The sequence below is a fragment of the Rhinopithecus bieti genome, unplaced genomic scaffold (assembly GCF_001698545.2).
Source record: "Rhinopithecus bieti isolate Rb0 unplaced genomic scaffold, ASM169854v2 scaffold_1070, whole genome shotgun sequence".
Taxonomy (NCBI): Eukaryota; Metazoa; Chordata; class Mammalia; order Primates; family Cercopithecidae; genus Rhinopithecus; species Rhinopithecus bieti.
Window position 1 is genome coordinate 1,521,878 of NW_016803844.1, and position 26,331 is coordinate 1,548,208.

At 37.3% G+C, this 26,331-nt stretch overlaps 1 protein-coding gene across 1 annotated transcript in view; it reads right to left on the bottom strand.

Annotated features, from left to right (window-relative positions):
- Positions 1-16,905: 16,905 nt before the first annotated feature.
- Positions 16,906-26,331, bottom strand: part of PDZRN4 (PDZ domain containing ring finger 4) — a 418,740-nt gene continuing 409,314 nt past the window's right edge. The window contains exons 10-11 of the mRNA XM_017855578.1: positions 23,425-23,541; positions 16,906-19,128 (exon numbers count right to left, since the gene is read on the bottom strand). Coding sequence (XP_017711067.1) covers positions 17,605-19,128; positions 23,425-23,541 — 1,641 coding nt within the window. The 3' untranslated portion in view covers positions 16,906-17,604. The remainder of the gene's footprint in view (positions 19,129-23,424; positions 23,542-26,331) is intronic.

The window sequence follows — 26,331 nt, forward strand, 5'->3', positions numbered from 1 at the left end:
CTCTATTTTCTACCACATAATTCTGACCATTGTCTCCCTTCCTACTCCCTTTTACTCAGAACCTCTCTCTGTTCCACATTTTCTGTTTTTATACTATGAAGAGTAGTTTAGTCATCACTTGTCTCTTTCCATTTATGACCTAGGATCTTACTTTCTAAAGGATTTACTGAGACTTGTTATAAATCAATTCCTGTTTATTGTTTTTATTTTCCTTCCTCATTAGTCAACAAGTATTTACTGAGCATCTCCCAAGTGCCAGGTATATTGGTATCAGTTTGACTTTTTGTCTGAGTCATAGCTCTGTGCCATTCCAGCTTGCTGTTTTCTGTTTCCCACCTCTGTAAAGCATGTTTTGCAAGCACGTGCGAAGGTACACATTTGAAATGTTTTCCATGGGATACAACATTGTATTTGGGGATATAATTGGAAAATATGTAAAAGGTAGACAGAATTATACAGTCATGACATTTCTTGTGTAGATATTAAATCTTTGAGATGGAATAGCTGAAGTATATTTGACCCTAACCACTTCGTATATGCTATTGTTTGGCCCATGAACATGTTAATTTTTTTCTAGATTAATGAGTGTTCTATATTTGTTACTTTATCCAATCTTTACTATCATGCTTGCATATAGAAAGAGAAGGGGTACAAATAACTTCTTTCCATTTTTCATCTTTCTCATCCCTAAAATACGTACTCACAAAGTTATCTTTCACTCTAAAATTCTACGACTACTTTCATTTCTAATTCATGAAATGAGTGATATTCACTCATTCATTTGCTCTTTAACTTATCAAACATACGCTGAGTAATATACTTAGTCCAATCGGGAGCTATGTTAGGTAATAAATCATAAAATTAGAGAGAGTTAGAATCTGAGGCCAGGGTTTGTGACCTGTCTTCCTTCACAATGGTGTCTTTACTTGTTTTTGATTGTATTTGTCACTAAAACAGAAGACAAAGCTCAAATCTACCAATGTATCCAGAAATTTGATTGATAACAACAGTTTTCATTTTGAAATGAAATGAGAACATTTTCATTTAAGAGTTTCATGCCTCTATAACTAGAATATTTCTTTCCACCTGATTATCTGTTATTTTCTTTGTTTATTTCAAAATTCCCAGAAAGATCTAACAAGTAAAAACCATTGAGCTAGGCTGAGCTTTACTTCATGGGAAGGAAGCATCTATGAGCCGAATTCTTTTCCAGAATAATGAAATTTCACGTGTGACATTGGATGTTCTGGGATTCAAAAAGGTTATCAGCCAAGCATTTACAATAAAAGTCCTCCTTGCTTTTCCCTAACATCCACTGGGAAGATGGGAGTGCTATCAGTTTGACATTTCTGTCAGAACTGGTATTTGCACCACCGGATGATTCTGACAAATGCCACTGCTGTCGTTGGCTCAGTTTTAATTATACCTGACTGAAGCTTTCAATGGCAGCAAGCAGAAAACTTAATTAGTTGGAGTCCAGAGCATATACTGGCTGGAGGATTCCCAAACAGTACATGGGCTTTCAGCAGAGAAGAGACAGTGTTTAAATCTACCAGCCTTGAACAGGAGGCTGGTTGGCCAAATTTCAAAGCCTCCAAAGATTATTCATCAATTTAAATCGCTTTTGAGAGCACATTATCTTTGTATATTCTTTTCTCAAGTAACTCACTAGTATGTGGCAGTAGGTGAAATAAACAAATAAAAAAAGAAAATAAATACATACCTCTGTTTCCACAAGAATTGGCAGAAGGTATATACACACAAACGCATTTATAAATTCAAGAAAACAACAAAGCAGAATGGTCATAATGTTTCTATCACATCTTATGTGCTCAATGTTTGCTTTCAAGGTGTGGATGTTATTATACTTTTTACTTTACATTTCTATAGAAACATGCATTAGCAGGCTACAATATCAAAATGCTAATATGCTGTAATTACAAATCAATATAACTTTCACCTACTGGTTGGAGAAAAGTTTCCTTGCATTAAAAGAAGTAATTTCTTAGAATCACTCTTCTTTCATGCAGTATTCCAAGATCCCATTTGTGGCTGCTACAACTCACTGAGTAACTCAGGCCCAATTTACTCTACTTTTCAAATTACTTGTGGGTTTGGGACTCATTTGTCTTCACTCATGCAGGCTAAACAGTGCAGAAAGAGTTGTGCTGAATATTGGGTCTTGTCAAACATAAAGGATGATATTCTGCTTCATTTTATAAATAAAATATGACAATGCTTGGCAAGACTGACTGAACTTTTGTCTTGACGACTCAGCCAAGACTCAGGACTCTCCGCTCTTGTCAGCTGTCTAGTTTGATTCTGCTGCCACTATCATTGCTGCCTGTAAATCCAGTGACACCTCTGGAACAGAACATTATTGGATCCTGATTGACTACTTGGGTAAAGTAGCAGCCCAAGGGGGCTTCTGCTTCTAAAGGAAGGTCTGGCAGTGTCGGGCTTTGAGATTTTCTCAGGAGGATTCTTATGGGGATAACTATGAATTTCTCACTTTTAGGAATACTAAAATGCTACTACTTGGCCTAAGTTAACCTTATTGTACCCTGGAGTTACTGGCCTTAGAACAATATCCAGGTGTACCCTTGCTGGGTTTTCTTAGCAACTTTGTAGAAGAATAAACCCTGGATTGAGTTGTTAGGTCCAGAAATATTAGTTGACAAAAGTAAAATTGCTACTATGTCTCAATATTTAGCAAAACTGTAGTTCATCTTAGGAGTTGTGGCAGTCTTTTTGAAGGCGGATGTGATTAAGAAGTACTTAGCGCTCATCACTGAATGCCTTCAAGGAATAGGAGTCTACACCTCTACTTTGAGAACTCTGACCAACCAAAGTACAGAATAAAGTTGATGATGCTCTGTTTCTATTCCTTTGGAAATGAAACAGAATTAAAATTGGTACTTAAAATTAAATGAGGTGAGATTCCACGTATCAAGTAAATATGAAGTATTTAAAAGAGAATGCTACAGATGACAGAAAAGTACAAAAATTGTTCCTGACATGAATAATTCACCAACTCTTGGATGGTATAAGTCACCTACTAATGTGCATTACTTGCCACTTAATAGTGGCTGTATCTGAAGAAATATGGAAATTGGAATATTTTAATAACTTTCTATATGAAAGATGATGAGACTGCCTAAATGATTAAGAGGAAGATATGTTATAATGAACTAAAGCCACTCGAGTGTAAGGTAATTTTAATTCAAATCTCCATCTGCTTATGTATAATTAAGACTCATTTAACAAGTTAATGCCTAACAGAAAGAACTGATAAGTTTGGTATTAAAGATCTTAAGAGAAGTAAATTAAACTGCCAGGGTTGAACTTGTCTTTAGTTTTAATTTCTTACACCTGAACCTTGATATAAATTTCAGGCTCCACTTCTTTATCTTCACCATTCATTTAAGCATGAAGCCAAAGCAAAAGGGGAGGGGAAAACTGAACATCCTTTTTATATTTTAATTTTGGAGATCCCATCCTGTCTAAGGTGTGACAGCATCTTGACTGATATGAATATTTATACACTTCTTATTTCTCGCTGTATAGCATCTATATGCCATTAAGCTGGTGATTTCAAAGGCACAAAAATATTTATGCACAGTTGAGATTGGCAGCAGGGTTAAATAACCTCAGAAAATAAGCGGAAAGCCTTTAAAGTGCCAAAAAGGACTGTTTTGATCTCTAGTGAATTTCATGAGCTTGTTGACTGCTGAACTTCCTTACTTCATTTTTTTTCCCCACAGTTTCTGCCAAAGAAGGTCCAGCCATCATAAATATGGTGTCAACCTTTTTGTCTTTTAGCATAAAAATTTAATTCCCAGCATATGAGTCCTCATTTAGGAAGATGAATGGGTCTTTCTTTACATGCCTTTTCACATTTTCAGGACTAAATTCAAACAGGAGATTTGAGAATTCATGCAGTCTTTCCAGCAAGATTCTCACTTGGAAGAGTTTTCAGCCATGACTGGGTAAAGCCAATATTGTGGGACCACAGAGTTGAACCCAGTGTTCTTGTTCCTTGTCAGCCATCACATATGACTTGTGTCAGCTCACCTATAAGTGACAATTTCTTAAGACATAATTTTCAAAGATCACAGATTAAATAATTGAAACTTTTTGTGTCCTCTTGAGAAATTTCTAGCTCTAATCACCTTCTAAAATGCATGGTCTGATTCATTTCTTATTAAAAGTTAGAAAGTGTCCTATTGCTTGACCATTTTATTTTACTGATCCCTAAAGATAAAGTAATTTGTGAAAGTTTACAGAGTTAGTAAAAGAGCTGGGTCTAGTTTGCTGGTTACCAGTTCAGCATTCTTCCCTTATCATACTACCTCTTAGATTTACCATATATACTATACATACACACACATATGCTATTTATACAAAAATATATGTATGTTTTCATATATATGGTATATGTATCCTAACGCTATTGAAATATTCATATATTAACAGTTTCTCATTTTGTTTTCTTAGTCCACTTAAAAATATACCTTGGCCTGTAATCCCAGCACTTTGGGAGGCCGAGACAGCCGGACGGCGGATCACGACGGTCAGGAGGATCGAGGACATCCTGGCGTAACACGGTGAAAACCCGTCTCTACTGAAAAAAAAAAAAATACAAAAAAACTAGCTGGCGACGCGTCGGGCCTGTAGTCCCAGCTACTTGGGAGCTGAGGCAGGAGAATGGCGTAAACCCGGAGGCGGTGGTTGCAGTGAGCTGAGATCCGGCGATTGCACCCAGCCTGGGCGGCAGAGTGAGATCCGTCTCAAAAAAAAAAAAAAAAAAAAAAAAAAAAAAAAAAAAAAGAAAGAAATATACCTTGGAAAGAAAGTAAATATTTGCTAGAACTTTCAAATAATGTAGGAAAGCAAAACTCAAAGATAAAGAAATTCTGCTTACTCTGGGAAGTGTATACTGTCTTTTTTTTTTTTTTTTTTTTTTTTTTTTCCTAGAAAGTGTCTAGAAAGCAGGATCTCCAGCAAGTTTCATTCACCAAATTATTGGAAAATTTGACAGCAAAATTTGACAACCGTTCATGGTCAACAGCTCCATTCACTTCCAAATTGCTCCCTCAATAATAGGGCTCCCTTGATGCTTATATTGCAACTGAGGACACTCCTCAAGGACAGTGAGGTTTTAGGCTTTAAAAAGGCACATATTTATTGTTTTCATAGAAATGGCTATTCTTGTGTGATGCTATTGGGAATGCAATTGTTAGTAACTTTCTGGAGGGTATTTTAGTAATACAATTCAAAAGTCTTATAAATGATCATATTCTTTGATTCAACTGACTTACTTCTTGTTATTTATTCAAAGGGAGTACTCAGATTAATATACATAGATATGTACACAAGTGTCTTTATTTCATCACTATTTGTTATACCAACAGCAACCAACAAGAGAAAGGGGAAAAAAAGAAGTTGCTAAATAAGGCATGGATCCATATAGTGGATATTCTAAACACTGAAAATGTTGCTACATATACACATTTATTGTTACAGAAAAGTATATAAAATATATTGTTAAATCAAACAATTGGGATATCATTTATGTCATACGATTTGATTTTGTAGTAAAAATCATAAAAGTACATGAAAAAGGTTTAATAGGACATTGTCGTAGGTGGACTCTTCTGGTTGTAGTGAATGGAGACTTCCCCAAGTTACTATAAGAATGGTGGCCCATGCACATGAAGATATGGGATCTAACACTCAGCTAGTCCGCATGTGAAATCAGAAGAAATTTCGTTATGAGTCATTACCAAAAAAGCATGAACTTGCAATGATCAAGTTTTATGGAAAGAGAAAGTAGACAGTCACTCATGAGCTAGTGACTAGTTTTACTGTTTTGAGAATGTATGCATCCCAACTCTAGTTATTCATTATTTTGGAGACTCTTTTTTTCTCTGATTATCTTTTGGTTTAAGCCTCAGCTAATAACTAACTGATGATCTCCCCAAAGCTCCAGTTCAAATTCCAGCAGAATAAGGATGCAAAGATACACAGAGTGATACAATGCTCTTTGGGGACTCAGGCAGTGGGGGAGTGGGAGGAGGTGAGGGATAAAAGACTACAGATTGGGTACAGTGTACACTGCTTGGGTGACTGGTGGTGCATCAAATCTGAAAATTCACCACTATATAATTCATCCAGTAACCAAAAGCCACTTGTACACCAAAAGCTACAAAAAATAAATAAATAAATAAAATTGCTGGCAGATTTTTTTTATTATGTTTTTACCATCTTCAGTGTTAAATGTCAAATAAAATTATGTATGTTTATTATATACAATAGGTTATTTTGAAGTATGTATACACTGTGGAATTACTAAATCAAGCTGATTAATATATGCATTACTGCACATACTTATCTTTTGTGTGTGGTAAGAACACTTAAATTCTACTTTTAGCAATTTTCCCAATACAACACATTGTTCTTAACTATAGTTACCATCTTGTGCAATATCTAGTAAATTTGATTGCTTCTGCATGTCATTATTTGTCTGGGCAATGCTTTAATTCTAAGCTACTCCTTAAGAAGATGGCTTTTGGGTTAGATGCTCACCCTTTGGTCCAATCAACTATGGTTGATGATAGCATATGGTGACCTATGAAAAAAACTACTGTGCTTAGAAGAGAAATAAGCATGCTTTAGGCACTTTGAAGCTTAGCTTGTCCAGCATAGACACTCTCAGATGGCCAATTTTTATTTCTGTTGCTCATAGATGGGTCTCTAAAAACACAAGACTATTTTCCTAAAATATTTTCCCTTATAAACTTTACAGTGCCATCAAAAATAGTTGTTACAATCCATATTCTTTGTAATCATCATTACTTCCTTACTGGACAAATGTATCAAGTTAGAAACTGTTTGGTTTCCTAAAATTTTTATTTCAACAGATATTTAACCCCAAGCAACCACAGATGATGCACTACATGCCTGCATTAGTAATGCCCGCATTAGTAATACTAGTGAGACCTTACTAAGGTCTCACTTTCCATCTTCAAGGAGGTCATGATGTGTTCACACACAAACAAGTGAGTACTTTCATTCTACAATCTTATTTGGGAGTCTGTTTACTGGGGCCACTTCTAGTACCAATAAAAGTATTTTAGAATCTTAGCAGAAGAACAACAAAATGCTTTAAATAAAATAGAAAGTGTAATGCAGGAAATCCATCAAGAATAATGAAGAATCTGAGAAGGAGATAACACAGAAGTTAGAAATGGTGGGAAGCCATTTCCATCCTTAGGCAGTGTTACACACACTCGGGGGCCAGGGTTACCTGGTGGAATCCGGGAGCATGGTCTACCTGTCTGGTGGGAGCTGCAGCCTGAGGGAACTGCAGCTTCTGCAGGAGACGCTGCCCAGACAAGGAGCAGGAGACAGACTGACAGTGGATCCAGTGAAGGTCGAGCTCACTGCCCGTCATTCACTAAGCCCTGGGAGGAGCTGGTCAATGTGTTCACGTACTCATATGATTTTATAAAATGTGTTAAATTAAGACATTGCAACTGTAATCAGTTAAGACTGCTGCCTGTTTCTATTTGACTTCCTTTTTCATTTTTCCCCATGCCAACCGTTGATGGGGTGGCCGTGGACATTTTGAGGCACAAATTAAACAGAAGATGAGTTGAGAACAGATTTATTTTTGGTTTATTGGGTAATATTTGTGTGTTTTATAGTTACTTATTTATAAAATTAGGTTATTTCTAGCTGTCCTGGCATATTAATACAAATAGTTTTAGGACTCCCCTCTTCTCTAACTCATCTGGAGACATTATACAGAAGAGAAGAGTTAGAGCTGGCAGTGATAGTTATAAGTGATGGAGGAGAAATGAGTTTTAAACTATACAGTTAGAAACTAATCTGGGGTAGGTTTTCTTTAGTTTTCAGCTCATGTAAAGAAGAAACTCGAAAGAGGCTCTCCCCAAATTTATACAATCCTACAAATTTACATGACATTATGAATAATGAGTTGAGGAGATGAAATATTTTAAACTGTCAGCAATCAAATATATTTTTATGAACAATGATAAAGGAAAGACTGAATTATATTTTCACATTCTCTTTATACAAATATCACAAAATAATTGTCATATAAAGAGGTGATCCTTTGATCAAAAGGCAGTCAAAACCCAGGAGGAATAGATATTAAAAATGTATGCTTGGTAGATAATTAATAAAAATAGTAATTTAAAAGTTTTCTCAGTTGATATTTGTAAGCTAGTCAAAATGTACAGGTAGGTGTTTGCTAAATAACTATTTACTTCTGTGCTTAATTTTGAATTCATAATTTTTAAATGAATTTTTTTCTGTTAGGACTCCCAAGTGTTTAAGCCACAGATCTGATGAAACCTAGCTGCAGGTACAAATGCCATGGCTTTCCCTTCCTCCTGTTCCCCATTCCTTTTTCTTTGACACCTATTGAGTGAGTTCAGCTGTCATCAGAGATTGGGACACAGATCAGAAGAATAAGCCTAGCAGAGGAAGAAAGATGCAGCAGACAGCAAACACGCTGAAAATGGCCCAGGAAGGAAATAGGATAAACAGGTCTTTCCATTCTCTGCTGGTGGGAGTTGAAATCATGCCACCTCTGTGGAGAGTCATATTTATGATAGTAACCATCAAAATCACAAATGTGCATGTGCTTGGACCCTGCAGTTCTACCTCTGGAAACTTATCTGAGACATACTCATAGGTGAAAGGACATATGCATAAGGTTATTCATTGAAACCTTCAGTCTGGAGGCCATTATCTTAAGTGAAACAACTCAGACACAGAAAGACAAATACCACATGTCCTCACTTATAAGTGGGCACTAAACAATGTGTACCCATGGACATGGGGTGTAGAATGACAGATGCTGAAAACTTAGAAGGGTGCAGATAGGGAGGGATGAGAAATTAATGGGTACAATGTACATTATTTGGATGATGGACACTGTAAAAACAATAGCTAAATGGTAGAGACAATCAGAGTATCCCTAAATTGGTGATAGATTAATACCTTTATGGTATATCAATACAATGGAATACTATTTCCTTTAAAAAGAAGGAAAAATGAAAGAGGAGATTCTTTATGGACAAATGTGGGATGATATTGAGTAAAAAAGGGTCGTTCGGTTGTTCTACCATTGATATAAATAAGGTTCATAATCACTCAGCTGAGATTCTAAAATTCATAAATCTCTGAAAGAAAATTTTTTTCATAAATAATTGGGTTGCAAAACATGGCCCAAACTTACATGGGGCTATTTATACTTTAAGTATTCGTATGTTTTACAGAAGAAATACTTATGTACTTGGTTATTAAGTGCTTCCCCAGATGCTACTGAGAATGTTTCTAAAACTCATCCTCTAGACTTGAAAATGGCTTCAGAAGAGCTGGGAAGACATTTGACGGGGATGCTCTTGCCTTTTGCTCTTAACAAAGCAGAGAAGTGACTTTGAAAACCGGATGTCTCACAGAAGCAGGGTGGGACCCAGGATGATGAAGGGCCATGGCAATTTGATGCACCCCTTACCTCCTTGACACTCAGCAGTTTCCTGTTCACTGCTTCAGCCCTGGTGGCCTGGCCTTTGTGGCCATGGGGGAGCCTAGTTGAAAGAGAACGCCAGTAGATGGTACTATTGGTGCCCTCTACAGGTATTCCTCCAAGCCCTGTCTCCTATTCTGATCTCTGTATCTTTTAGTTGCCCATTAGACATCTCTACCTGGGTTGTCCTATTGGCACCTTTAAAACAACATGCCTAAGACTGAATAGTTCACCTTCCCTTGCTAAGCCTATTCTGCTGTGTGGTACCATCAGTCACTCAGATCCCCAACCAAGAGCCTTGAAATCATCCTCAACACCTTCCTCCACCTGCTCTCTCCCGTTCTATATCCAGTCAGTCCCCAGGACCTGACTATTCTACTTCCTTACTAAAGTTGCTAGATAAAATACATAATGCCAACTTAAATGCAAATTCCAAATAAACAACTATTAACTGTAATGTAAGTATGTCCCCAGTATACATTTACATTAGAAACATATTCGGTTGTTCTGAGACTCAAATTTAACTGGTCATCTTGTAATTTTATGTACTCAATCTTCAACCTTAGTCCTTAATACCTGTCAATTCTGTTGCCCTCTCTGCACCCATCAGCCCCTTGTTCAAGCCCTTCACTCTTCTCTTCTGGATCACCAAAACTACCTCCTAACTAGTTGTTGTCCTTCTAAATGTTTTCTCACCCAAAACAAGGTCTAAATTACTGATAGACTAATCTGTATCTGACATAAATTTGATCACATTCACTCCCCTGCTTTTTTGCATATGACACCCTTCATGACTTGGCTTCTGCCTACCTCTCCCAGTCTTCTCCTAAGTTTCAGTCAGACTTTGTGCAACAAATTGTAGAACTGATGATATGGATTGTAGAATTGATAGGAACTTGTCAGTTCAGTGAGCCATTACTGAAGGCTGTGAGGCCAGGGAAGGCTTCCCAGAGATGAGAGCCCATGCCAAGCCTTCACTCCTCTCAACCTCCTGAGCTCCTCAGGGGCTCTGTCATGTTGCACTTACACACTCTGCTTTATACAGTTAGATTTCTTTTCATGTGCCCATCATTCATCTCCCCAAGATAACAAGTTTATTAATGACCCATGTAAAGCATCTAGCACATTAAACATCACAGACTTTCACATTTCCTTGTCTTAACTGTTTTGTACTGTTTCTATTTCTTTGTGTGTTTCACACAGCACATTTCAACACTTATTGATTTTCTGATTAGTGTTCTGTTTCAAAAACGAAGTCAGACTAAGTTAAACGGACACAAATAGCTGCTCTACTCACTGACCCTATCATAATGAGAACACCAGGCTAGGGCTGGTTTCTTGACACATTTGAGTAGACTTCGCTTCCCAGAGCACTTCACGAATATTCCAGGATATGTTGAGAAGTTGCATCCCTTTCAATCTATTCTCATCACCATCAGAAAGGTGAAGTTGAGTAAATGTCTCATTTTTTTAAACTTCTTGTTTGGATATGATTGAGGACTGACTATTCAGCATTGACTCTCCCCCTCTCTCTTATTAAAACACCAGGCTTTGAGGATCCCAGAGAGTCCTGAAAATGTACATCCCAGAGGTTCTTTACAATGTCACATTTCTGCTCATGGGCATGACAGGCAGCACAATAGAATGGAGCCATAATAAATGGAAGCAGAATGCCATTATGTGCTGGTTAGGTCTAGAAAAACTATCATAAGGCTCAATGACTGATCAATAACAAAATCTAGCATCATCATTCCCTACCATAAGCAACATACAATTCAAAAAATAGGATGACTGATAAAGTAGGAGCAAATAAAGATGGTCAGCACATGCTTGATGGCACAGGGAAAATGAGGTTAGTGCCTGGACTTCTGTGTGCCTGGACTTCTGTTTGAAGCAGAGCTGATGACAAGTGGACAAGCTGCTGATATTCATTCTTAATTCATGTGGAGGCAGTGAGCTGTGGAAAAAAGAAAAATTTTGAGGCACACCATCGTGAACCTGAATCCAGAATCCATTGCTTAGTAGCTGTGGAATTCGTGGCAGATTACAAAAATTATATTAGACATATTTTGCTCATCTGTACATAAAAACAATAGCTAACATATATTGAGTGCCCACCCTGTGCCAATATTTACCTGGCTTCTTTACATATATTAACCCATTTAATTCTCAACCTATGAAAAAGGCTATAATTATCTCCACTGTACTGAGCATCAGTTAAGTCACATGCCTAAGAATGCAAACTTAGTGACAGAGCTAGAAAGGGATAATTAAATAGTGGATATCAATAAGTTAAAAGCATGTAGTAGGATATTGAATAACAAGCAGGAACCCAGTTTATAGATGCCCCTTGAACCCAGGAGCAATGTTTGTTGGAAAACAACACTGTTGGCTGGGGTATGTGAAAAATGCTTGATTCCCCACATCCTGAGCAGCTGCTGTTTGGTAAAATGGAAGAAATACCAGAAGGACAAATGTAGCAGTGGTTACTACTATGCAGTACACTCTACTCTTGCTAGACACTACAGAAAGAATGTATTAGGCACTACTGGGTGGAAAGCCAAGTGAGTGATAAGAAAATACCATGTATAAGTGTTCAGAAATGAGTTGCTGTTAGCAAGATTTAGGGAAAATCTCCTGGAGGGATGAGAAGGCACGAAATGAACATCAAGGGAAGGATGGACACAGAGACAGGAGAAGGGTTTCTTTAGCATGCAAAACACCAAGAGCAAAGAGGGGTGCCAGGAATGAGAATGTCATGTTCGAAAAACTGCAGGGAGTCCACAGTCTAGGCACAGTGGGACCTAGAAGTAGCACAAAAATGTCCCCCAAATAATCTGCATTATGGTATCATTTACTCAATTCTATAAGGAGACTTTGCAAAACTTACACTGTAAACTGGTCCTCTTCTGGCTAAAAAGAGCAGCACAACTTGAGTGGAAACAGCAAAACAATAAACAAAATACCAAAGATAAAAGCATCAACAAAAAACCCTCGAAGCAACACTCTGGTTTCTCTTCGGATTTTACTAAAAAACCCGGAAACACTCCCCAGTAGGTGACCTATGTTGGTCAGTTGCTTTTGTCAGTAGCTTCCTGTAGTTACTGTTCACTGAAATTTTGAAACCATGGCTTGTATAGTTACAGGAATGAATGATTTGTTTTATCTAAATTTTATATCCTTTAGAGGATATTCAAAGACTTTGGACTACTTCCAAAGACATACATTTCAGAAAATAATAAAATAATACTCAAGAGAAGATGAAAACTTCAGATAAGTGGGAAATAATTTGCTGGGAAAATGGTTTTAATAACTTTTTTTTTCAGAAAAAATGAATTCATTGATGAGCCTGTTACAGTGTTCAACTTAGAAAATTAATAGAAATTATTTGATAATATGTATATAATATTAACAATATATTAATAGAAATAAGAATGTAGTGGAAATTAATTAATGATAGAAAATAAATTAATAGAATAGAAAATTTAATTAACTTTTAATGAAAATGTAAATAATACTGGCTGGCCATGGTGGCTCATGCCTGTAATATCAGCACTTTGGGAGGCCCAGGTGGCAAGACTGAGGCCAATCAAATTGGTTCAAGACCAGCCTGGACAACACAGTGAGAGCCATATCTCTACAAAAAATCAAAAAATTTAGTCAGGTATGGTGGCATATGCCTGTATTCCCAACTACTCAGGGTGTTGAGTCAGAAAGATCATGTAAGCCTGAGTCTGAGGTTGCAGTGAGCTATGATTGCACCACTGCACTCCAGCCTGGGGAACAGAGCAAGACCCTGTCTCTAAAAAATGAATACAAAAATGTTAGTTTGAAGGAGCACCAAATTACTCATCTACTCAAGGCAGGTTTCTCAAGGTCTGAGTTGGAAGTCCTCTTGAAGAGAAGTGTGAGGTCAGATGGAAAAATAGTTTGAGTTTAAATGATGGAAATCCTAAAATGACCACCTTAGGTTCTCAGCTTTTGTCTGATATTTAGGAAAAGACCTTTGAAGGTACCTAAGCACAATGAGGAAAGTGATGTTTAGGAGGGCAAGTGTTGTGGCTATATGTAGATAGGCAGGAAAGGGGTACAGGGAGAAAAGTTAAGGACCTGTTGAAGTAATTAGGCATGAGACAGTGACCATCTAGCCTATCGGTGATTGAAGCCCATTAGAAACAATCTGACACACTTTAAAGAGAAATTAACAATGCTTTTCATTGTGACTGACCAGCTAAATGAGAAATCCAAGAAGGCTCAGGTGATAAGCATGAGAGACTAGGGGAACAGTGATACCGTGACAAAATGAGGAATTTGAAGCTTAGAGGAGATGCTCATTGGAGGGATAGACAGACGAATTTAGGTGGTAGATTGAGACACGGCAACAAGATACAGATTAATTCAATATGTAGGTAGAAAGGCTATGTTAGAGGAGGCTTTTCCTCACCCACAATATGTATTCATAAAGACACAGTCTGCACAAAATATGATGCCAACGATAGGTTTCTTCATGGCACACAATGAAGAAATACCCATTGAACATACATTGCTTTCTGCCCCCTTATGTCCTTCACATATGGATCTGTGGACCTAGAGAAAACTGAGGTATGTCTTAAACAACAAAGAATGTATTTGAGCCAAATTTGAGCCACTGCAGCCCAGGAAATGCTTCCAAGTTACTTTGCGAAATGCCCTGGAGAACAAAAGAGATGCTGGAGCTTTTAAAGAAAAAAGGATGAATCAGGAGAGGGGGAGATTACAAAAGTTGTTTTTCAACTGCTACAGTTGGTGTGATTGTATCTAAAGGGACTGGTTTTAACAGTTAAAAAGGCCGCCTGTGGTAAGGGGCCTTCCAGAGCTCAGCAGGAAGCAGTCAGCAGATGCTTTGGCCATTGTTCAGCCAGGAAGTTGTGACCTCCATCCACGGCTTGCCTGAGGTTCAAGCTAAAATGGCCTCCTGGCTCCATTTTAGATTCTTTGATTAACCTGTTGTCATTTTCCTTCATCAGACCCTAACACCGATTTCTGTCACATCTCGAGTATAAAAAGCAATAATAAATATGAAATTTCATAAGCCCAAGTAAAATATTTCTCCTCTTTACATTCACATATTTCTTCTGAGCTGAAATAAAATATCCCACATATAACCAATTATTTTATTTGCTGGGCAACAGATTTATTATTCATTTACTTAAAAAAAGTTTAGCACAAAGATATGTTATGTAGAAAGATAAAGCATGACACTTTTTATATTTTCGCTGATTTTGAAAAAAAGACATTTCTGGTAGAACTACATAAACACAGACATGAAAACATCAACATCACATTTTAAACAATTGGCAAGCACATTGGGCCTTAATAAAAATAAAATTAAACTGGTAATTTTGGAAACTGCATACTGTGAGATGTGTACATGTTTCTTCTGGAAAAATCTACATGTTGGTTCCAAATGAAGATTACCTATTGGAGTAATTCAAAGGCAAGGAATATTTAAACCTAGTTGTTTCAAGAGGAGAAACAATAACGGCAGGCATTAGATCTGGAAAGAACTAAGCACTTAAGATAGACAGGCATTCTTATCTGATTCAAAAGTTAACTCTAGGTACTCAAAAGTTAGCTCTCTCGCTGCTCTGGGAGCAGTCTTATTCATTGAATTAACAATAGCTCATATTAGAAGTGATGAAATTTTCAGTTGCCTTAGGTTGCTATTACTATCACTATCTTAAAGTTTTTGAGTCCAGCTTTTCATTATATATAAATAAGATTAGTTTCTTTTCATCTGTGTGATAGCCCTTCAAAAGACAAGAACTTGAAAAGGTAGAAGAGCAAGGAAAACAGCAACAAAAGGACCAATATGTGGAAGAGAGAGATAAATGCATAAAATAATTTAGCTCAACTAAAATTCATTATTATTCAAATGGCATCCTGCCAGCTTACAAAGACAGAGGGGGATCATGAGGGCTTTCCTCTATGAACTTCAAATCTATGCAGGAAGACAATAAGTTCTATGTATGTGATTCAATAACAAAAGAATACAATTTCCAAGGTGAAGCAATAGGCATGATAGTATATGCCAAATAGCTGAGAAAGTCTGATGTCATTAAAAGAGGCTCCAAAAAGGAAATATATGTGATCCCATGCCAAGGGAGGTGTAGGATTTGTCGCAGAAACCCCAGATAGGACAATAGCATAAGATAACCTGAGGGAAATGATTAGGCTGCTAAGGAGTCAGGAGTAACTCAGAGAAGATGTAAAGAGGAAGAGCAATAGGCAAGGCCCACAAGTTAATGGAGGGCCTTGAATAGAGGGCAGAGGCATAGGAGTCTGATTCTAGAGCTCTTAGGAAGCCACTGTAGGTTTTTAAACAGGAAAGTAGCTTCAGAAGTAAGCAGATGTTGTGTATCCATTACATTAAAACAATCTGCTGAGTTAAATGAAAATTTGATCAAACTCATGCTTGCATGTACATAGTTTGATCTGGTCTTTCGCTTTGGAGGTATGATGATGGACATGCAATATGTTTTATATATCTATATCGTAAAAAGTTAGGATTTAAAAAGTTTAGTCATCTAATAATCTTACCTTTTAATAAACTGACAGGAAGCATTTATACTTGACTATGCTGAGATTTTTGCAAATATGGTTCCTTAAAATTATTTATAAATTATTAAAATTTGTTTATCAACTAAATAAATGCACATAGTTCTATGGACTGAATTGTGTTCCTCCAAAATTCATATGTTGAAACCCTACCCCCCAGTATATTTGACCTTGACTCAAAGTCTTCAGAACCATGACAAATTGATGCCCTGCACGGCGGTTCACACCTGTAATCTCAGCACTTTGGAAGGCCTCAGTGGAAGGATCGCATGAATCCAGGTATTTGAGACTAGCCTGGCAATAAAGTGAGATCTATGAGAAATAAATTCCTGTTGTTTAAGTATGGCATTATGTTGTGATAGCCAGAGCAGACTAACATACATTGCAGCATTATAAACAATCTCAGACACTTCACTGATACTCTCTCTCCATGACGTTCTCTAAATTTTTCTTGGCTTTACCTTAAAAGTGGGTGGCAGGCAAGGGGAACGTGAACTAATGGCTACTGAATGTTGAATTAGCACCTGTTACATGCCATACATATATTATTGAATTTAATCCTGGTAGGCATATGTGACACAGTGATCTATAGGGAATGTTTCAATACAACTTTATTGGAAACAAGTGATAGAAAATGTGCACATTTTATAATCCACAATTAGGAGTCTTCTAAGTAGTATACACATAGAACGAATTTATAACTGTTAACCACAGTGGACAATGAAAATAAAACACTCCTTGATAACTTTTCTGAAGGATAATCAATAATTTATTTCTCTTTAATTGTCACAATTACCACAATTATCTAGCTACATGACCAATGTCACTACATATCACAGGAAGATTGTCCACCTACACTTTACTGAGACAAAGACAATGGCCATTTTTGTGTTAAATGTACAATGAGATGTTAGCACCATTTATGTGTTAAATGTACAATGGGATGTTAAAAAGCAGTGGCTTTTATGTGTAAGACAAGATGTGGCACATGATTTATTACGAACAGGTTTGATTTCAAACGTATTATGCCAAGAAACAAGCATAGAAATGTTTTGGCATTAAGGTGTTATTAAAGTAGAAAATAAGTGAACTAGAGAAATAAATCCAGATTTTCACTTACATTAGATACATTGAAGTAGGAAATTAATTGGCTCCTCAGTATTTTTGTGCAAGTTTTTTTTTGTTTTCTTTCCTTTTGTTTTGATTTTTTTAATAAACGAGTAATATGAATATATCACAAGTAAAAGAAAGATCTCAGCCAAAACGAAGTTGCCAGTATATGAAAAACAAATGAAAATTTACCAGGTATTTTTTGCTTACAAAAAATTTAACCTATAAAGAGTCACAAAATATATATAAAAACGCCACATTGAACGAGGCAATCATACTCTACCGAAACTGGTAGCATCCTCTGAAAATCAGTCACATGCATTCCATTCATTCGGTCATACAGTGGTCACTGACAAGAAGGCATTATGGACTCTCGTGCCATCTGGAGACTTGGCCCCATGGGTCATCAGTTCTTGGATTGTCATCCAGTTGTCCAAAATTTTCTTGTTTCTCTTCTTCATCATCTTTTTGTGACTCAGTTCAATGATATTGATCTCCTTCTTGCCCTCACTGCCACTCTGAGGGCTCTCCTTGAGACACTCTAACCGGCTACGCATCATGAACTCACGGCGGCGGCGCTGCTCTTTGGCCCTAAGCAGGTGCTGCTTTCTCTCCTCTTTGCTCCAGTAGCGCCCCATTTTCATCTCGCTCATGGTGTCGTCGTCTGTGGTCATGCCACTCCGCTCCTCCTTGATCTTTAAGGCACGTTCCTTCAGGATGCGGTCTCGCACGGGTCTCTTTGTGATGTACCGTGTCCCGTCGCTCCTAATTTTCACCTTCCATTCCATCTTGGGCTCTGAACACTTCTGAGACTCCTTGCACATGCTCACCAAGCTGAGCTGACTCTGAGCATACTCGACGGCAGATTTCTGTTGAATTAACTGCATGTAGCTTTGATAATGCCGGGCGTGTGCTGGGATGTTTGCATACCTATATGAGGAGCTGTGGTAAGGCGAGAGGTATGGGATGTGTTCGCTGTCTGCCTTCTCTTGATCAGGAAGCTTGCTGCCTTCCAAAATCTCCTTACTTTCAGCGCTACAGCCTTGCTCAGTGGTTTTGGCTTTGGTGGAGGTCGACTCTTTACTGCTCTGTCCGGAAGAGGACTGGGTGGCTGCCATTGTGCTTCTCAGGTTTTTCTTATTGGTGAGGTTGATCATCCTTGGAAGGGAACTGTCAGGGGAACGGTCTACGGTGAGCGGAGTACTTCTGCAGCTCTCAGCTGTGTTGTAAGCACTAGAACTGTCCTTGTCAGACTTTTCTGGATGCTCCATGATGTCGTCCAGCTTTCCCCTTTGCATATCTATGCTGGTGTTGTAATTCCGGAATCCTCCATCATGCAATGTCCAGATGTCTCCATACTGGTCTGTCACTTTCTGGAGCCTGTGAGCTTGCATGATATTCTGACACTCAAGCTCAATGTTTCTCAGCTCTTCATTAAGCAACTGTAGCTCATGCTCCACTCCCTCTTGCTCCCCTTGATTGCATTCAATTGTGCTGCTCGAGTAATACAGGTCATACTCTCCATGATTTCGAATCTTGCATTTGAGCTCCAAGAGCTGCCTGAATCTTTCACAGTCCTCATCTTGGTTGCCAACGCAGTCTGAGTCAATGTATTCACCAGACACAAGGCTCTCATTGTACTGAAGTTCAACACTTCCTAGAGTGTCTTGGCTCTGCCCCAGGTCTCTCTTGCTCTTCAAAGATGTGCTATTGGGGTCCTCAGCTGCATTCTCCTGCTCTGAGCTCTCATCATTTCGCAAGCTTTCATCTGTACGTCCTACTCCACTGTCCTTCTCATGGTTGTTGGATGAGGATGTTGCAGTGTCTGTTGTGCCTTCTTCTTCTTCTTGCTTTTTTGGCTAAGAAAATGATGTGAACAAAGAAAATGAAAGAACAAAGAAAATTAATTATTTTGGAAGACATTGGTTATTAAAAATCTTGCTTGAAAACCAATGTTTCTTGGCAAAGTTGCATCTCCTAGAAAATTGCTCTACTTTAAGGTCCATCACAATTTTAGAAATAAAGGAAATTAGCTCATGACAGCTTTTTATACAAGAAATGAAGAAAACGAAAGCTGCTTGAATATGGCTATGATATTCACTTGGATATAAATAAGACAGGATACATTCAAATAAGTGATTCTTTAGGTTTTCTCTTACTTGGGAAACTTGGGAGGTGAAGGTGGCTTAGTAATATATCACTGGCTTAGTAATATGCTGACAATGGGTAAGCCAAACATCACAGAGATTTAGGAATAAGTTAACATTATGTACTGGAGTCTAGGACATTGCTGTCTATAGGGGAGGATGCTCAATCCCAGATGGATTCAGGTTATTAGTGACAGATTCGTGTTATTAATGACAGAGGCAAAGCTTCATCTTCCAGTGCCAGAATTTCTTATATGTCCAGGATGCCATATTCTTGAATACATGGGCTGTGACCTCAGTGCACTCTAAATCATGTTTCTCAAAAGCAACAACAATGTCTTAGGACTCATTTGGGTTGTGTAAGATTTTTCTACTCTTAACCAGGGATTTTTTTTCAAAGATAAGTTTTAGTCTATTAATAATAAAAATTCAGTCCCATGAAAATTTGAACAGCACTGATTGCCAGACATGGGCATAATATCAAATAATTTTTGACATATATATCACATATATGTATATATGTATCCATGTATGTTTATGTAGTGTGTGTGTGTGTGTGTGTGTGTGAGAGAGAGAGAGAGAGAGGGAGAGAGACTGGTAATTTTTGGCTTTCAAGTAAAACGATTAACTGTAATTGTCCTAATAAGATGCATGTGTAGTTCTTTCTCTGGGAATATGGTGAAGTTACTTTCACCTCTATCAGTCATCACATGATAATCTATAAGGCAGTTTCTAGATTATATCTGCCTCATGCCTAAGTTTATTCACTAGATAGATAGATAGATAGATAGATAGACAGATAGATAGATAGATAGAGCTAGCTCCATCCCTCTAGCAGATGTAATTACATAATTAAATATAATCAAGCAAACAGCTAGTGCTAAATAAGGATGAAACGGGAGATAAAAGGTATTCTAAAAGAAGTCTAAAAGGTATCTCTAGATAATTGTTATTTTGTTCCACAAAAGTAATGGCAGAAAAAAAGTAACATAAATTGAAGAGGCGAGAACACAACCATGTATCAGTTTATTCTATGACTCTCAATCTTTCCCTGAAATATGTTCCTTCATTTGTTGAAAACACACTGAGATTTACCTTACATGTCTTGCTGATTAAAAAAAAAATATAATAAGTAACTGTAACTAACAATGGAAAGCTTGCTGCATCCCTAGGCTGTGACTTACAAGGTGACAATAGTATTTAATATGGCAATGTCTGTGTACTATACCATATAACTATCAAAGGATGTTATTGATACTGGGCATTTGAATTTATATATCATGTTATTTATAATTATATTTTTCTAATATCTTGTCATGAGCTGAAAAATACAAGAAGACTAGTAATTTTTTTCTTATTTCACAGGCAGATGAAATAATCATGACAAATTACGCTATTGGAGATGTTGCACAATGTAACAGGATTCATAATACCAAGAATACTATGTAAAATGAAACTTTCCATAAAGTAGGTTCAATATGGGTATGTATTTTATTTTTTCAATTGAATTTCCCCTTTTCTTTGTTATTGGTCTATGAACAACTGTGAAAATAAAAAGAGTTTTCCATTCTCAAACCTAGAATTCCTAGTTTCTAATGCAATGTTACCCTATCATTGATCATTTCCCTGTGGAATTATTATAGTGACATGCAATGTTTCTACCTAGACATTTCTAACGTAGTATTATTGTTTATAAGGGCAAAGGATTTTTAAAGGTTTCTGTACTTCTCATCATTTTTTTTCGTTTCATGGTGAAGAAAAATTTCCACACAATGAGAATCTAACCTCAGGGACATCTAGTGTTACTTCACAAGACCTAACATTTGTATTACCTCTGATGAGTAGGCAGCATTTGACACCATATCACTTTTCCTGGACAGGATTTCTCCCTGCTTGCCTTATTCCAACATCCTCCTGTCAATTCAGTATCAGGTCACATTTTGTATCTAAGAAAAAAAAGGCCTGGAGCAAGGACTTTCTTGCTTGTAACCAGCAGCTGCCACCAAAAATATCTTTATTTGTGGCCAGTGTTGAAGTTATACATAAAAATTTTAATCTGTCCTACCTATATTGAAAGGCAGTTACCACAGTAGCGATATTACTTGTGAGCATGAACTTCTGTTTGTGGAGTGGCCAAACTCCATATGATGAGCAAATGAGTATATCACATATGACTATGTTGATGCTATACTGTGCAATCTAATTATGTATTTAATATGTGGACATGTGCACACACATACACATATCTGTTATGGGATGTTAGCAAGCTGAATATTTCATTATTCAGTGTGGTAAAGTAATAGAATGTTTGTGCTGCATGTTTCTAAGCCTGTCAAGATTTTCAAAAAAATTATCATCTTTTAGGATGTGTTAAGAATTAATGTTGAGGCCAGGTGCAGTGGCTCATTCCTGTAATCCCAGCACTTTGGGAGGTCGATGCTGGTGGAGCACTTGAGGTCAGGAGTTCGAGACCAGCCTGGTCAACATAGTGAAACCCCATCTCTACTAAAAATACAAAAATTAGCTGGGTGTGGTGGCGGGCCCCTGTAATCCCAGCACTTTCAGAAGCTGACGTTGGTGGAGCACTTGAGGTCAGGAGTTCAAGACCAGCCTGATCAATTTGATAAAACCCCATCTCTACTAAAAATACAAAAATTAGCTGAGCATGATGGCATGCACCTGTAGTTGTAGCTACTCAGGAGGCTAAGGATGGAGAATCGCTTGAGCCCAGGAGGCAGAGGTTGCAGTGAGCTGAGATTGTGTCACTGCACTCCAGCCTGGGCAACAGAGTGAGACTCTATCTTTAAAAAGAAAAAAAAAGTCTGGGCGCAGTGGCTCATGCCTGTAATCCCAGCCTTTGGGAGGCCGAGGATGGTGGATCACGAGGTCAGAGTTTGAGACCAGTCTGACCAACATGGTGAAACCACGTCTCTATTAAAAATACAAAAATTAGCTGGGCATGGTGGTCCCTATAATCCCAGCTACTCATGAGGCTGAGGCAGGAGAATCAATTGAACCTGGAAGGTGGAGTTTCCAGTGAGCCAAGATTGTGCCACCGCACTACAGCCTGAGTGACAGAGCAAGATTCCATCTTAAAAAAATATATATATATACAATACATATAATAATGTTGAGAATAGGAAGATAACTAAACAGATCTGTAAACTGAAAACAAAATTATATCAGGCAGATAAATGACATGAGTGTAACATAAAAAATCTAGAATATATTGAACTTGTTTTTGTAAAATGGGAAAACGACAATAAAAATAATATAATAATCACACTGTGATCTTTTACTTATTATGAATCCATTAGTGACAGCAGTTCTGCTCATTTTTCTTTGTATTCTCAGTTTCAAATAGGGTGCTTGGAGTATATTAGGAGTTCAAAGTTTTTAGTTGAATGAATATGTGACTTCAAGGCAAAATGATGTCAATAATCTCAAACTATGCTATGAGAAATGTTGCACAAGTTATGCTATGGGAAATGTGTCAACAGCAGCCATAAGACCAAGGACAATCTCTATGATTATTCAGAATATACAGGTGTAATCACGCCATCAAGTATGCAAATAAAACTGATGGTTTACATCATGTCATCTTCATCCTATAGTGATAGCCTAAGTATTCAAATAGATACATTAATATTTTAAAGTAAAAAAAAATTACTTGTTGGGGAGGCTACCTCAGTTTGTTTTCAGCTGGCATATTGAGAAGCAACACATATTTTTTACTCTGAAATTTCTGCAGTGAGTTTGAAGTAGTGCCTGGGTCAATATTTGAATACTACTGTACTGTATTCACAATGGTCCCCAAGCTTCCCAAACTGGAAATATTCTTAATGGAAAACCTCTCCTTCATTTGAGATGATCATTTGCTCTAAAAAATTACCATGACAGAGATGTTTGATTAAACCCTTTGATTTTGTTTTTGTCTCCATTTATGGTTACACGTTAAAAAAGAACAAGCAACATCTCAAAACATGTAGTTCAAATTGTTGGCCCTACCTGCTCCACCTCATTGGCAGTGGGCTGCATTGCTTCACTATGCTCTTCTTCCAACATCTCCAAGTTTAACTCCTCTAAGAATTCATTCCTTTCATCTTCCAGCCAGCCTTCATCTAGCTGCAAAAGAATACATTAGTACATTATATCATGTTAGTAGGAACTCATGGTAAAATAGAGTAAACTTAAATGGCCGGTGCCCGATGAGTTCCTTTTATCATAATGATTCTCTTCAGAATACCAGCCTCCCATGGTTCACCTCTCAGAAAGAAGAAAAGGTGATAAAAAAAAAAATTGGACTCTTATGCCTTTTATCCTTTCCTGAAACAGGGCTACAGATTTTCTCTCATAACCAAGTAAATCTCACAGCACAGAACATTACCTTCTTTCAAAATGTATGAAAAGCATCCTGCATAATCCACAGCTGTCATGCTCATTACCTCCAACAGTCCCGTGTTAAAAGGACTGCCATGCTACTAATAGGGCTATGAGACAATTGGGCTTTTTTCTTTAACAACAACCCCCAATGAGACTGCATACAAAGTGCCCCGCATACGCTCATGCTATCCTCATCCTGCTTTTTTCTTTTAGGTGGGCTCCCATATTAACAAGATGGCTGCTTGCCACAAAAGAATCTATAGACAACATTTATTTTGTCTGTAAAGGAAGGAAAATTCTAAGTTATTCTTCTCAAAAAAAAAAAAAAAAAAAAAAAAGGAAAGGAAAGAAAAGCAAAGCAATGTCACTCCATGTCTATTTTAATTCGTTTTCAGGCCCAATTTTATAGGAAAAGCACCACAGTGGATGTGACATTTAAGGGTGGTGGAGTGGTGTGGGGCATGCAGGGTTTTGTTTATGGGTGCTGAAAACAAGTATTCTTGTAGGACTCTTAACGCAAATTAAACTGAACAAATCCTTTCGGCTTTTCAATACAAAGTGAAGTGGAAAACTGGTGGTTACCTGGCTAATATGATCAATGTTGACAGTACAGATAATTTGCCTCAAAGTGGATTTTTGGAGCTGGATTACATAAATTAGCTGTCTATGCTGATTAAATTAACTGGATTATTGTCAAAACTCTACATCACTCTGTACAAAGAAATAGCAGCATTCTAGTGAGCAAACATGGATAATAGTTTGAGATATTTTCACCACCAGTGAACTGGCAAAATAAGCTTTTAAACACAACTGAACTTCTACAACTTAAAAACAAACTGGAAAGGACATTAAGCTGCACCAAAAGAGGCATTAGCGTAGTATATGTATCATCTTTATTAATATGCAGGCAAATCATAGATTTTATAATATCTATTAAAGGCCATGTAGAACTTCAATGACCTCAAATTTAACTGGGGCCCAAAGTGCTGGCACTTTTGTTCATCCTCATTTATCTTAACGTGGCCTGAATAAGTTGATCAAATGCCTATGACTTTGATATGCAGATGAGCTATGATAATTATGCCAACTAAAAATGTAAATTCGGTCCAATTGATAAGTGTTCAAATTTTACATTCTTTAATCTTTTTCAAGTATCATAAAGCTACAAATGCCAGACCTCATAAAAAATTACTTAAAATGGGGAGTGCTTACTTTTCTCAAACACATCAAGGAATTTTTCTTTAGGTCAAAATAAAGTATTTTCTGACACTGATATAGTGAATGATGAAACAGAGTCTTTTGAGTATTAAATGAAGTGGTGGGGAAAATAAAGAGAAAATGGTCAAAATTAATGATTCCCCGTAACTCTTTTCTCATTGAGTAATCCAGTAGATTCCTGAGTTGCCAGCCATAGTCATTATATGTCTGTTTTGATAAGGCTTTCTTTCAGGCTGGAGGTGCACACAGCCCAATTAGCAAAGGGAGATTCTTCTCACTCACTTCCTTCCTCTCTCCTATTTCCCCCTTTCTACCTAGCTGTGCATTCACTATAGTCTGAGTCTAATGTAATGGCAGAGACAGACATCTCCCTTGAGCTGAGATGAGGGAAAAGAGGGATTGCCATTACTAAGAGTGGGGATCTATCTGCACCAAAGGGGGCCACATGTGGCATCTCAGAGAAAGGAACAACCTATACTGTCTCAAAAGTATGGCTACAAGTTCTTATGAGAATCCTCTCTGCCCCAGTGTCCTGTGGGAAATAGGACAGAAAAGCAATATCTTTAATGGTCTCTGGAAGAAAATGGGCAGAAAATGAAAGAGAGTTGACAGGAAATGAGGAAAATGAGTTATTTTAAAATATTGCACAGATGCACAATACTGCCCCTAGCAACTCTGTAGATCATTTCCAAGAATCTAGAGAGTATTTGAAACATTAAAAATTTAAAATAAAAGCTAGAAAAGCACACAAAAGCTTCCACATTCTCCCTGAATAAAATACACATGTATGGTATTAAAATGGATTTCTTTTCCTGATTTCCCTGGAAATCTGTTTTTTTTTTTCTATAGGCAATTAGCTTCCTTCCAGTGGCGTGAAGGTTTCTTCAGGATCAAGGGGCTAATGCAGATTGTAATTTTGACAGGCAGGACAGCATCCTATGGAGTCAGACAACCATCTTTCATCAAGTGTGGAAAGGGAAGTCTCATTTGAAATTTCATCCTTCAGCATTGACTCTTTTGGAGGAAAAGGTCAGAAGTGTAGCCAGATATTCAAATTTTCCACTGGTTCTGCCCAGCGTATGTATTTCATCAAAGATTAACAGGATCTGGTCTTATGTCATTAATTTCTATTATTTCTACAGCTCATTATGGCCACTATGTGGCATAGTTTAAGGAAATGCTTAGTTCTAAATTAATGAGGTTCTCTAGCAGTTACATGGAAAGGGCAGGGAAACCACATTATAACATAAAAATATCTTCTCTACAATAGAGATGGCAACTTCAGTTTATCATAAATTTCACTAATATGCATTT